The sequence below is a fragment of the Zingiber officinale genome, chromosome 10B (assembly GCF_018446385.1).
Source record: "Zingiber officinale cultivar Zhangliang chromosome 10B, Zo_v1.1, whole genome shotgun sequence".
In the NCBI taxonomy this organism is placed as follows: Eukaryota; Viridiplantae; Streptophyta; class Magnoliopsida; order Zingiberales; family Zingiberaceae; genus Zingiber; species Zingiber officinale.
In genome coordinates, this window is record NC_056005.1 from 48789421 (window position 1) to 48801580 (window position 12160).

At 34.8% G+C, this 12160-nt stretch overlaps 1 protein-coding gene across 1 annotated transcript; it reads right to left on the bottom strand.

Moving 5' to 3' along the window:
- Positions 1 to 1020: 1020 nt before the first annotated feature.
- Positions 1021 to 4199, bottom strand: LOC122029127 (BTB/POZ domain-containing protein At5g03250-like). The gene is made up of 4 exons (XM_042588078.1): positions 4141 to 4199; positions 3219 to 3288; positions 1684 to 2913; positions 1021 to 1470 (listed from the first exon to the last, which is right to left on the bottom strand). The coding sequence occupies exons 1-4, from the start codon at positions 4197 to 4199 to the stop codon at positions 1021 to 1023; spliced, it is 1809 nt and encodes a 602-aa protein (XP_042444012.1).
- Between the last annotated feature and the right edge of the window lie 7961 nt (positions 4200 to 12160).

Consider the following 12160-nt stretch of genomic DNA (forward strand, 5'->3'; position numbering starts at 1 on the left):
TGTGACAACAGTTCTTATTTATGTTTCTATAGCTTCTTTGTGTTGACATAGATTATCAATTCAGGTGGTTCAATTTTTAAGGTATGTGAGTTTAAATTATAATAGACATTTATAATTTAAGATTAGAGATATTCTATAAAAGGAATTAATCTCTAACATTAATTGAAAAAAAACATTAAAAGATCCTCAATTAGGTTAGAAAGTAAAATATAATATTAAAAATAAAAAATGGGTTCATTTTCAATATCTCTTTCAAGTGAACAAATTAAATTACAACCTTATTTAATAATTTGAGGCTTGGATGCATATCTTAGACTATGGTGGAAGTGACCGTGTATTCAGATTGTTATCTGTATATTTGTAATTTGATTCTCTGATGAATTTGTAAAAAGTTTTCCTCCAAATATGTTGGATTTTTGGATTGTTCGTCGTGAGTATTTTTCGATTTATCCTGATAGTTCACTTAGGATTTAGAGTTAAAATTAGGTTTTGAAATGAGTTTATAAGTATCTACTGACCTAGAATTTAAGTAGCAATTACTCAGCTCCTTTATTAATCTAGCTAGTAATTTTAATTCTTGGCTATTAGAATGCTCTTTGCCAACTCGGCGTTTTAAAGAATGTAATTGGTGAAGACTCTAGACCTAATAAGATGTTACACGTCAACAAATTCCACATTGGTTGAGACATGATATTAACAAATTAATTTTATATCAATATGTCGAATGACTACTATACTCTAGACACACACCCTTTTAATTACTATATATAGTTCAACTAAATTAGAGAGGAGAAAAAAGTAAAATGAAAAAATTATCATGATAGTAACAATCATCGATCATCTAATTAACATTTGTGAAATATGCATGCAGAATAAATTGTATTAATTTTTCATTCGTTCCAAGAAGACAAGTTTAGTCTGAAAAGTCGTACAGAGAGATGGAGTCATACATGTATAAAAAGAGTGAAGAATAAAAAGTGTAAATCTCTACGTACGGTGCCTATTAAGATGAGCTAGTTGTTATTTTTTTGTACTACCAGACCGCTTCAATCTCATCCCATGTCCAAATTTCCCTATTAAGATGTTCCAATTACTTTTCGGCTTTTCCATCTTTTTGACTTCTTCTCTTATGCTTGAGCACTCCCTCTCTAGTTCAAATACTCTGGATCGCATCTCTTCGTAGCTCAAGTTCTGGAAATCTTGGTCTTCTTGGTTGTGGCGGCTATTGATCTTTGGTAGCATACGAGGAGCATTAATATCAGGGTTAATGTCCGTGTTATCATTGGCGAAAAACCAACTTGCTATAGTCGTCCTCAAGCGAAGTTGCTCGAAGAAGAGCACTTGCACAATGACCCGAAGAGGCAGTCTCTCGTTCTGTGCCGCATGTGTGCATGCCTCCAAAGAGAGCTTCTGGCAGTTCATTAGTCGACAAAGTTGTTCCCGCTCCGAATCTGTTAGCCACGGATGTGACTGAAGTGCATACATATTGTGCATGTTGTTAATTAGCTAGCCACGGAACTATTGGATTGGATTGTATTGGATAAAAGGAAAATTGGACTGAAAAAAAAAAGACTTTATGGAACTAACTATCTATTATACATTAGAGGCAATGTTGAACCAGCGAACCAACCAACCAGCATTCACTAAAATGATAAAAGATCATATATACAAACAAACACATACCTTTAAGAAAACATCGATAGCACGGTAGATTCCATCATCTGATGGCCTGGCATAGTCAGGAATTAAAGCCCCCAAGGATTGAAACTTTTGAATCTTTAAATTAACATCCGAAGCTACTTCTGCAAGGTAGCCATCCACCAGCTTTGCTACCATGGTCATAGATGTCAGTGCCGTAGAGGAGGCAATCAACTGTCCCTCATCCTCCACGCAAGGTGAAGTCGTCAAGGATCGTTCCGGGTGGTTAACAGAAATGAAATAGTCAAGGATTCTTTGCATGCAGTCGACGTCGTAAAGAGTTTCAATTGAGTAACCGAGATTGGGTATTAGGAGATCTTCTAGTGTAGCATCCTCTAATTGAGCCCCCACCCTCTTTTCCAAATTCTCCCTGCAAAGGGGACTTGCTTGTAGTATTATAGCGCTCCGGAGAAAGCCAAGCAAAAACTTGGAAGAAGTGACACCCTTTTCCAGGGGCAGGAGCTCGACTATCTGTTCGAGTAGAACCCTTTGGTCACTTTCCAATTGAATCAAAGAGCTGGACGAATTGAAGGTATTGCAACTTTCTTGTGAGCCTGAGTGCCTAGTCAATCCCGGAAGCCATCTGTTTGCATATTGCACCAAAGATCCCGCAATGTCCTCTGCCTTCATGTCTTTCGACTTCATAGCAAGAATCAGCCTCTTATAGATAGGAAAGTCGAGGAAAGTAACATCTTTATACCACCAATCAGCACCTGGGGACCTTTCCCTTCCCGTTGTTCCAATTCCATTCCAAAGTACACTAGCCCCCACGTTCTTCATGCTACCTTGTCCATCGGTTGGCCAACTAAATAGCGTCGGATCAGCACATGCCTTTCCAGCCAATGAATTGATACATCTACTCACAATGTTGAGCTCTTCCGCATGAGGAAGAGCATCCTTACATGTTAAGAGTGCTTTCATTGAGTCGCTCCAATACCCGAGAACCTCTTCGAGGAAGTTTTCAGTTTGCATCATCAGATTTCCTCCTCCATAATGTTCAGTCATCTCGAGGTATTCGGAAGCACATCGAAGAGCAACCACATTCAAAGAATTCAACTCTATCCTCACATCATAGCAAAACTTTGCGACAAGCTCAAAAGTCTTGGCGCCGCTAGGGATGTCATGAAGCTCGAGTATGCAATCTTTTGCATCATCATCGTTGTGCCATTCGCTGATCATTTTGTGCAGCAACCCACTTCTGTTAATCAATGGAAACTGCAAATTACAGAGAAGATACATACACGATAAGCTGATTCATCATTCATCTCAAAGTTAAGTTGCTTCGGATATTGCATAGCTAGTAAATCTTCATCAAACCGTTTTTGAGTAAGTAAACTAACAAAACATTAATGATAGTTCATCACTGTATATAGGAACCGGCAAAGATATAGCAGCATAAATAAAGTTTGAGCTGGATATTGCAATTAAGACTTAACTGAAATCTGTTCTACAAATGAATGCTTCTACTGAACAAATTAAATGATAGTAAAAGAAGGTAGGTTTCATATAACGAAAAACACCTTGTGGAGCTGAAAGAACACCTCTCCGACCTTGATTGAGATATCACTGAGCAATTCATTCTTACATATCCTGTGAGATGCAGAAAACTGATCACGATCTATGAGTCTTTTTTAGCACGTAAAAGAAAAACCAACGACAATTATGATCCTTAGAAAAGAAGACACAGGTTTGCAATGAGTTTTAAAAACTCACGACATCAAAACAATTTCAAATTTACATACTAAGAAGACATTTTTCTGCTTCTCATCCTTGCCTTTCTACGACAAAGCATCTGAAACATAACAACAGGAACATTAACACAGACTCTGACACTTTGACATTCAATCTACTACCCTCTCCACGCTTGTGTCGGATACATGAGCACTTGATATTTCTTTCTATCGATCATGCGTAATTTTTTTAATTTAAAAAAAAAAAATACTATGTCATAGAATCCACATAACAAAGAAACCACCGATATATATGTATGAGTCCTACCTATAACATGGAGTAATCAGGAGTAAAATGACATTGAAACAACATTTGCCTATTGGGATTAAAAATTGGTGTATGTAGGTAGAGTTGCATCCACCAAAAGTTCAATGAAAATATCCGTACTACACCTTGAAGCCTAGTGCTCTTTCCATATAAAGACGTACCCTACACACAACCAAAAGGTATAAAAACTAACAAGAACATGGACCGATCGAATTAAAGACACAAAATCAACCCTACGCTGATGAAAACCTTAACATGGAGATAAAAAACATATCTAGCTACTGATCTCCTCAACACACCAAAAATTTGGCAACCAAAATTAGGCAGAAAGATAAGTTTCAGACCACAAATCCTAGAATAAATTCAAACAATGAGGGGTACGTCATTGAGAAGAATCATGCCAAGCCAAAAAAAAAAAAAAATGAAGAGCTTTGTGAGGCTTACCAAGTTTGACCTTCCAATTGAAACTCTTCCGGCTTGGAACCGAGCCTCATTGTTGCCATTTTTAATTGTTTATTTTGCCTACTACTCAATGGGAATAAAATCAAAGTACAATACTCTGAAATCAGATCCACAATATGAAAGGGAAAACTGAATCTAAAATTTTTTGCCCTAGAGATTTTTGTTAGAAAGATAATTGCAGTTTCTCTCAAAAAATGAGAGATGAAAATTTGTCCGGGTCAAACGGAGAGAAAGCAACAAACATATACAAGATGATGATCGACCATACATATCATTTACTACTTATTTTATTTTATTTTATTTTAAGAAGCTAATTTAAATTTTCAGTAAATATTTTAATACTTTTATTTATTTTATATGATAATGTGGAATTTATGGTGTGCATTGTGGCAGTATTTTTTTTTTAAAAAAAATATGCTCATTTTAATCAATATTATATTGTAGTTAGATTTTTTTTATAATATGACTTTTATAACGATAATTGAAATTGTCTATTAATTTTTAAAATAATAATTTGTGTAGTCAATCTTAATGAATATAATTATTTGTAATCAATAAGCGATCAAAAACTTAATTGAAACTCATTAATAGCATATACTTAATATATATATATATATATATATATATATATATATATATATATATATATATATATATATATATATATATATATATATATATATAGTCACTAATCTCAAATTTGAAATTTTCTTATATCCATTATTCTTCCAACATTATGAAAATTTTAAATTATAAAATTATAAAGCTATTTAAATGATTTTTATTAGATATATTATCTTATTAAATTTTAATAAATCAATTTTAAGAATTATTTTCATAAAAAAATAAATTTATCAAGTTTCCCCATGGATTAGCAAAGTGAGTACCTATATGGATGATTACTCTAATAGGTATCGAGATTAATTTTCAACGAATGTAAAATGCTTCATTAGATGTTTAATCTCCCCATGCAAAGGGTCGTCATCTTAGGATAAATTCCTCTTGTTATTTACTCCCTTTCAAAAGAGTGTGGGGTTGTATTGAAGGGGTTGTTAAGGTGACGGCTTCACCTTTTATTCCAATAAATAGATTAAGTAAATAAAAATATATAAAATAATTTATATTTATATAAAATTATTATAATTGATGAATTATTGTATTCTTTCATATTTACATCACTCCACCTATCTTATAAATAGGGGTGTTTGATAGAAATAAAATACAAGACAATTATTTCTTCAATTCTCTTCTTCTACTATTGAATTATAACATGTTATCAGCACGAGTTCTCTTTAAAGTATGAACTCATAAATATTCTTATTCTTAGTTTTTTGAAACTCAAAATAACACAATTTTTAAGTTTTATGTTTATATCTTTAGTTTTATATTAATGCTATTGCAGTAGCATAATATTTAGATTTAATATTGATGCTCTTTAAATAACATAAATTCTAAATTTATATTAATATTCTTGAAGAAGAACAACTTTTAATTCTATGTTGATGCTCCTGAAATAGGACAATATGAACTTATATTGATATATTAACAGATCAGCAATTTAAAATATAAAAATATAAGATTTATCAATATTCTTAAAGAATGTCGATCTAAGATATAAGTTTTATCAATGTTTCTTAAGAATATTGATTTACGATCAGCACATATCAATATTCTTGAAGAACTTTGATTAAAGATATAATATTTATCAATATTCCTAAATAATATTGAAATATATATTCGAATTGATCATACTATTGATATGCTTATTTAGTATTTATTTCCTTTTAATTTGTATTGATATACTATTTTTATGTGAATATAAATATTTGATTGCTTCATAAATGACAATATAATACATTTTGATCATATTATGATACACTTGTTTAATATTTGTTTTATTTTAATTTTTGTTGTCATAATATTTTTGTATGGACACAAATATTTCATTGCTTTAAATACTAACACATTTTAATCTATAAATAATATTATTCTAATTATTTTTTAAAAATTCTTTTATATAGTGGTTGTGATGGCAAATATTACAAAACTTTAATTTAAAACGCTTGAACTAACTGGACAAAATTATTTGTCATGAATTTCAACGTTGAGATTCACCTTGTCGCTAAGAGCTTAGGAGATATAATAAAAGAAGGAAACAACGAATCCCTACAGGATCGTGCAAAAGCACTTATTTTTTTTCATCACCATCTTGATGATGGATTGAAAGTTGAGTATCTCACTGTTGGTGCTAGAAGTACCAGATAATCGAACCTAGTTTGATAATGACAAAGGGATCAAAGTTAAGCCGTGTTATTTTCTAATGAGCTTACTTGAGTATGTAGGCAAGTCTTAGTTGAGGTTAGGAAAAGAAATCTTGGTCAAGGGATTGGGCACGATGTCCTGGTCAAGGGATTGAGCATGAAGTCTTGATTGAGAGGATTGAGCAGAAGACTTAGTAGATTGAGGATATTAGGCGGAAGTCCTGGGGGTCACAGACACTAGACGGAAGTCTAGGTGGGTCGAGGATCGGATGTCTAGTGAAAGTCTCGGAGATCAAGATCAGATGCTGAGCAAATGTCCAAATAGTTGTTTAGCAAAAGGTAAACTCTCTTGAGAGGAGTAAGTGAGGATGTGTTCCCCATTGAGGGAACAATAGACATCAATCTAATCCAGAGTTTCATGGAAAATTTGAAAGTCAATCTTGGACAGTCCATGACTATCAAATAATATTGTTTTATATTATATTATTTTTCTGTACTAACTCTATGATGTAGAATACTCTTTAGCCTGGAAGTACTGATCTAGGCACTTAGAAGGATCTAGGCGTCTCAAGCCGATATAAGCATCTGAAAGGAATTCAAGCGCCTCTATTACCTCGGTGCATATAGCAAGATAAGGTGGCAGCTTCTGGTTGGTCAACACATGTCAAATCCAAGTGCCTCAATGGGATTAAGGCACCTAGAACAAGATAGAGTTGACCAGGAGTGTTGGTGTAAGGACAACTATAATAGAACATCTATTTTGATATTATCAAAGGTTAAAAGTTAAGTCTTGTTGTTATCTAATGAACTGATCAAGTGTGCAGGATGCTTACCTTGGAAAGTCTTATTAGGTTAACTGGACCCGATATTAAGCAGGGGAAGTCTCAATAGATCATGGAATCAGATAGGTGTTGGTGCAGTCGACCTCTAGGAATTCGATGTTTGACAATATACCAAGGTCAATTTGACCAAGGGTTAATCCAAACAGGACTTAGTGTTTGGAAGAGAGAAGTCTAGTCAGAACTAGATGACTGGCAAAGGTAAGTCCTATCCAAAGGATAGGCAGGTGAGAAGTCCTAGTGAGTGAAGCCAGGCCTTAGTGAGTGAAGTTAGGTAGTGGAAGTCTTGGTGAGTGAAGCTGGGCCCTAGTGATTGAAGTTAGGTGGTGGAAGTCCTAGTGAGTGAAGCCGGACACTAGCGAGTGAAGCTAGGTAGAGGAAGTCCTGGTGAGTGAAGACGGACCCCTAATGAGTAAAGCTAGGTTGTGGAAGTCCTAATAAGTAAAGCTAGGTGGAGGAAGTCCTAGTGAGTGAAGCTAGGCAACCCTAGGAGGAGATAACCCTAGGTTAAATGTGACTGATTGGTTTTCGGTCGACCGCGCGCGGTCGACCGGACTAGCAAATCTTGAATTCTGCTAACACTATTTTAATTTACTATTTTATCTATTTTGCTAACTCAGTGTTGCAAGGAAGTCCAGCTAGGTCAACAAGTCGACCAAATAGCTGGCACAAAGTCCAGACTGGTCGACGGGCTAATCGGATGTCTGGCAAAAGGTAAGTGAAGGTAAGTCACTGGAGGAGAGTGACTGTGAGGACGCGCCCCAGTTGATGGACAGTAGGTGTCGGTCCAGTTTAGGTCCATTTGGGATCTCTAGACTGAGACCTTGACTAGTTCCTGGTCATGGGAAGACATGAACTAATTACTCTATTTTTTATATTGTGTTAACACTTATCTTGCAGGGTATTTTGGACTAACACATTTATTGTAGGGCAAGAAAGCAAGCAAAGAAGCAAAGTTACCTTCGGGTGAACAGTACCCGAAGGTGCCTTCCATGGCTATATAAGGTGCCTCGGTATTATTCGTAGAAGGTGCCTTTCATTGGATGAAATTTGGTCGAAGTCAAGGATAAGCACCGATCACTTCGAGATTGATTTTGCCTCATTGGAGGTGCCTTCCATGCTTATGGAAGGCACCTTCCAAGCCTTTTATAAGGCAATTTCAAGGAGGCATTGGAACATCAAGAATATTCAAGCTACTACGCGTATATTCGAGCTTCCGACTGCTTCTGGTTACTGCTGCTACTCTACAGTGAAGCTGCTGAGTTCGACGACTGCTCCTAGGAGTTCCGATCACGCTCGGTAGAAAGACATCAACACGAAGTGCTCCATTATGATTTCTAAAAGTGTTGGTAACATTTATTTTCTGTATTTAATTTCTACAAAAGGACAAGTGCAGTGTATTGCACTTGACCTAAATCTCTTATACTCGATTCTCTCTTCCGGGGATACCGGAAAAGGTTTTTAGTGGATTTCCCATTAATAGGTCCGCAGGACCTGGGCCTTGTAGTAGGAGTCACCGAAGGCTCCGAACCAAGTAAAAATAGCTTGTGTTTTTCTAGTGTTTGAATTCTTACTTTTTGTTACGTACTTTACTTTTAATTTTTAAAAGAAAACAAGTTTTTCAAAACCACGCGATTCACCCCCCACCCCCCCTTCCCCCCTCTCACGTGCGTCACGATCCAACAATAGAAAGTCTAGATGGGTCAAGTGATCTAACATTTGGCAGGTGGACTCAATATGTTTGGAGGACCCGATATCATGTCAAGCAGAAGCCTTGGTAGTCAATTTGTGTTGAGCGGTTAAGTTCAAATAGGTCAGGAGGACCCAATGTTTGGAAGACTAGTTGAGGTAAGTTACTGGAGGTAGTGTGGTGAGGTTCCCATTAGGGACAAACCTTAGGCGCTAATTCAACTGAAGAAAGCAACAGAGATTTCTAAATTAAGATCAAGATAATCCTTACTATCTTTGTCACGTCCTGAGGTATACTTGTCCGCCAAATCGGATGGTACCCCCTAGTGACAACATGCGAAATAATCGATATCACACCATTCAAGGCAACATAAAAAATACTAATGTAATATGCCAACACTAAGTCACAAATGACAATGCGTGTATATATACATGTACATGTGAAACACTCAAAAAAAGTCTAGAATAGAAAAACTATAACTATAAGCAACGTAAACCATAAAAAGAAACAACTTAATATAAATCCAACTCGAGCGGGACCGGCAGCCAAGACCGTTGAGCGACACATCACCTCCTCTATCTGCTAACCTGAAAGTCAAGGGAAAAGAAAAGGGTAGTGAGTACAACCACTCAGTGGGTAGAAGAAGATAGTGTATGAATAATATACTGATAGGAGATCAAAAGATGTAGTGTCAGGTAAAATACTTACTAACCAATGTAGGTGTCCCGACATAATCACCAACTAACCAAAAGTATAATCAATAACATAGAACTTCACTAACTTGCTCAACCAAGTATAACCAACAAATCGGGAGTACATACAGTACATCCAAATTGGCACGTATAATTATATGATCGACATATAGCAAACACATAACAAATACTGACGGTAGGAGAACACTCTACCACGGATGGTTCCATGAGTAATCAGGATAAATGACTAGTCACTGTCTGCAGGAGAACACTCTACTATGGATAGTCCTGTGGGTGAATAGGGTAACTGACTAGTCATTATCCGCGGGAGAATGCTCTACCATGGATGGTCCCGTGGGCGGATAGGGTAAATAACTAGTCACTGTTTATGGGAGAACACTCTACCACAGATGGTTTCATCGGTAGATAAGGTATATACCAATGGTCACTAATGACTCTCTCACCCACGCATGGGAGACATGATATACTAATGGTCGCTGACGACTCTCTCAACCATGAATGGGAGACAATGGTCGATAGGATATACCAACGGTTGATGACAACTCTTTCAACCATGAATGAGAGATAATGGTCAACAGGATATAGCAACCAAGGGTCTAGTAGGATCCTCGAAATACTATACCATAGTATAGTTCTACTAATGTATAGACATGAACCTATATAACAAGTAAGGGTCTACTAGGATACTTAGTATCCTATATTACAATATAATCATACTAGTATATAGGTAGAAAATAGACAATCACGTCCCCAAGTTACTAGTCACCTAGCATTAATATCTCCACTAATTCCATGGAATCATCACAGATATAATAAACAATGGGATCAATATCAAATAATCCTAGGGGCTGATTCAGAGGGGAAAGCCTAGTGGAATACACTACCCTTTTGTTAGGGAGTGATTTCCATCAAGTCTAGGTCAGTATAATCTCACTAATATGCATATTCCCTCGCACCGGTATACAACTATACTACCTATAATATCAGTGTCCTGTAGGCACGAGCCTAAGTATATAACCATACTATAATACAAATTCACGAACATAAGCTATAGGCCTATTAGGATACTCAATATCGTACACCATAGTATGAAATAATAAACACAAGTTTAGCAAGATGCTTAATATCTTATACTACGGTATGATCGTCCTACACTAGGGTCTGGTAATATCATGTATATATATATGAACCCAATCATGAATAACAAACATAATTACATAGCTATCAACAATAGATCAATATATAAAGACAAACAATAAGGTATCAATTCAGGAGCAATATAGGACAGATTTAAGGTAGGCGAGTAACTGTAACCTCATTAAATATGACAGTAAACAATTATACACTAAAATCAAAGCTATTAAGAAGATAAGCAAGATGTATCCACCTCGATGTAGCGTGTCTAAATTGTCTTCAAGTCCAAAGTCTACCTTGAGCTCGAATCCTACAAGTGTTGGGAACGAAGTCAATCTAAGTAAAACAATAATCTTGGTTATCAACCTATTGTTTAATTTCTATGTTAATATATTAATCCCTCCATCAATTGAATTATAATATAATCATGTAACCTCAATTAATCAATTAATTATTAAACATCTAATCCATCCTTTAATCTCAATTAATCAACCATTTAACCCAAGCTAATTAATTATCTACCTTATCATTTCAATTAATCAAATAAATTTGATTAATCATCCAATACTCTTAATTAATCAATCTTAATCAATCAACATTTAATCAACTTCTCAATTAAAATACAAATTAATTAACCAAGAATTTAACCAACATAATTAATTAGATTTACTAAATCTATAATCAGGATTATTAATCAATTCATTGGTGAATTAACCCAAATGACTCAACCTAACCTTAGTTAATCTGAAATCACAAAATAAACCTATGTTAATCAAAACATTTAATTAATTACCTAAACTCTTCCTCTCCGACGGAGGCTCTCAACGAGCTGGTGCTGGTGATCGGCAGTGGCACAGATGGCCGGCAGGCAGCAAATTACTGTGGCCATGTACAGGATTGGGGATATAAAATACTAGTATGAATGACATGCCATTTATTGATATAAATTAACATTTAATAATTCATGTACATGGCAAGTATGCATGTGTCAAATAAGTCAAGCAATGTATAGTTGATTTCTAAGGATGCATCAAATTCTTGATTTGATATATTTCGTGTGAACCCACGAATGTATCAACCCACTTTGATACATTTTAATTATTTTAATTGCTTCATTGGGTAAGAATTATTAAATAGTTTCACAATGGATTTTGATTTAATTTTTTAATTTGTAGTTATTAAAATTTGTTGGTTTATTTTTTTGGATTATGAAAATTAATTTTCATTTTCATTTTAAATTTATAGATTTATTGTAGTGAGTTAATTTCATATTGTGCATTTAAATTATAATTAAATTTAAACTTTTATCTTTTAAATTTTTAAGATTTATTTTTAAATTTTTAGTTTTAATTTTGAATTATAGTA

What these genes read in the sequence shown, in the direction of transcription:
- LOC122029127 (XM_042588078.1), bottom strand. Translation starts at nt 4,199, where the DNA reads ATGGCAACAATGAGGCTCGGTTCCAAGCCGGAAGAGTTTCAATTGGAA. An exon ending in CAATTGGAAGGTCAAACTTG is followed by an intron (nt 3,289 to 4,140) that starts GTAAGCCTCACA and finishes TGCATCTCACAG; the next exon opens with GATATGTAAGAATGAATTGC. An exon ending in CTATCGATGTTTTCTTAAAG is followed by an intron (nt 1,471 to 1,683) that starts GTATGTGTTTGT and finishes TATGCACTTCAG; the next exon opens with TCACATCCGTGGCTAACAGA.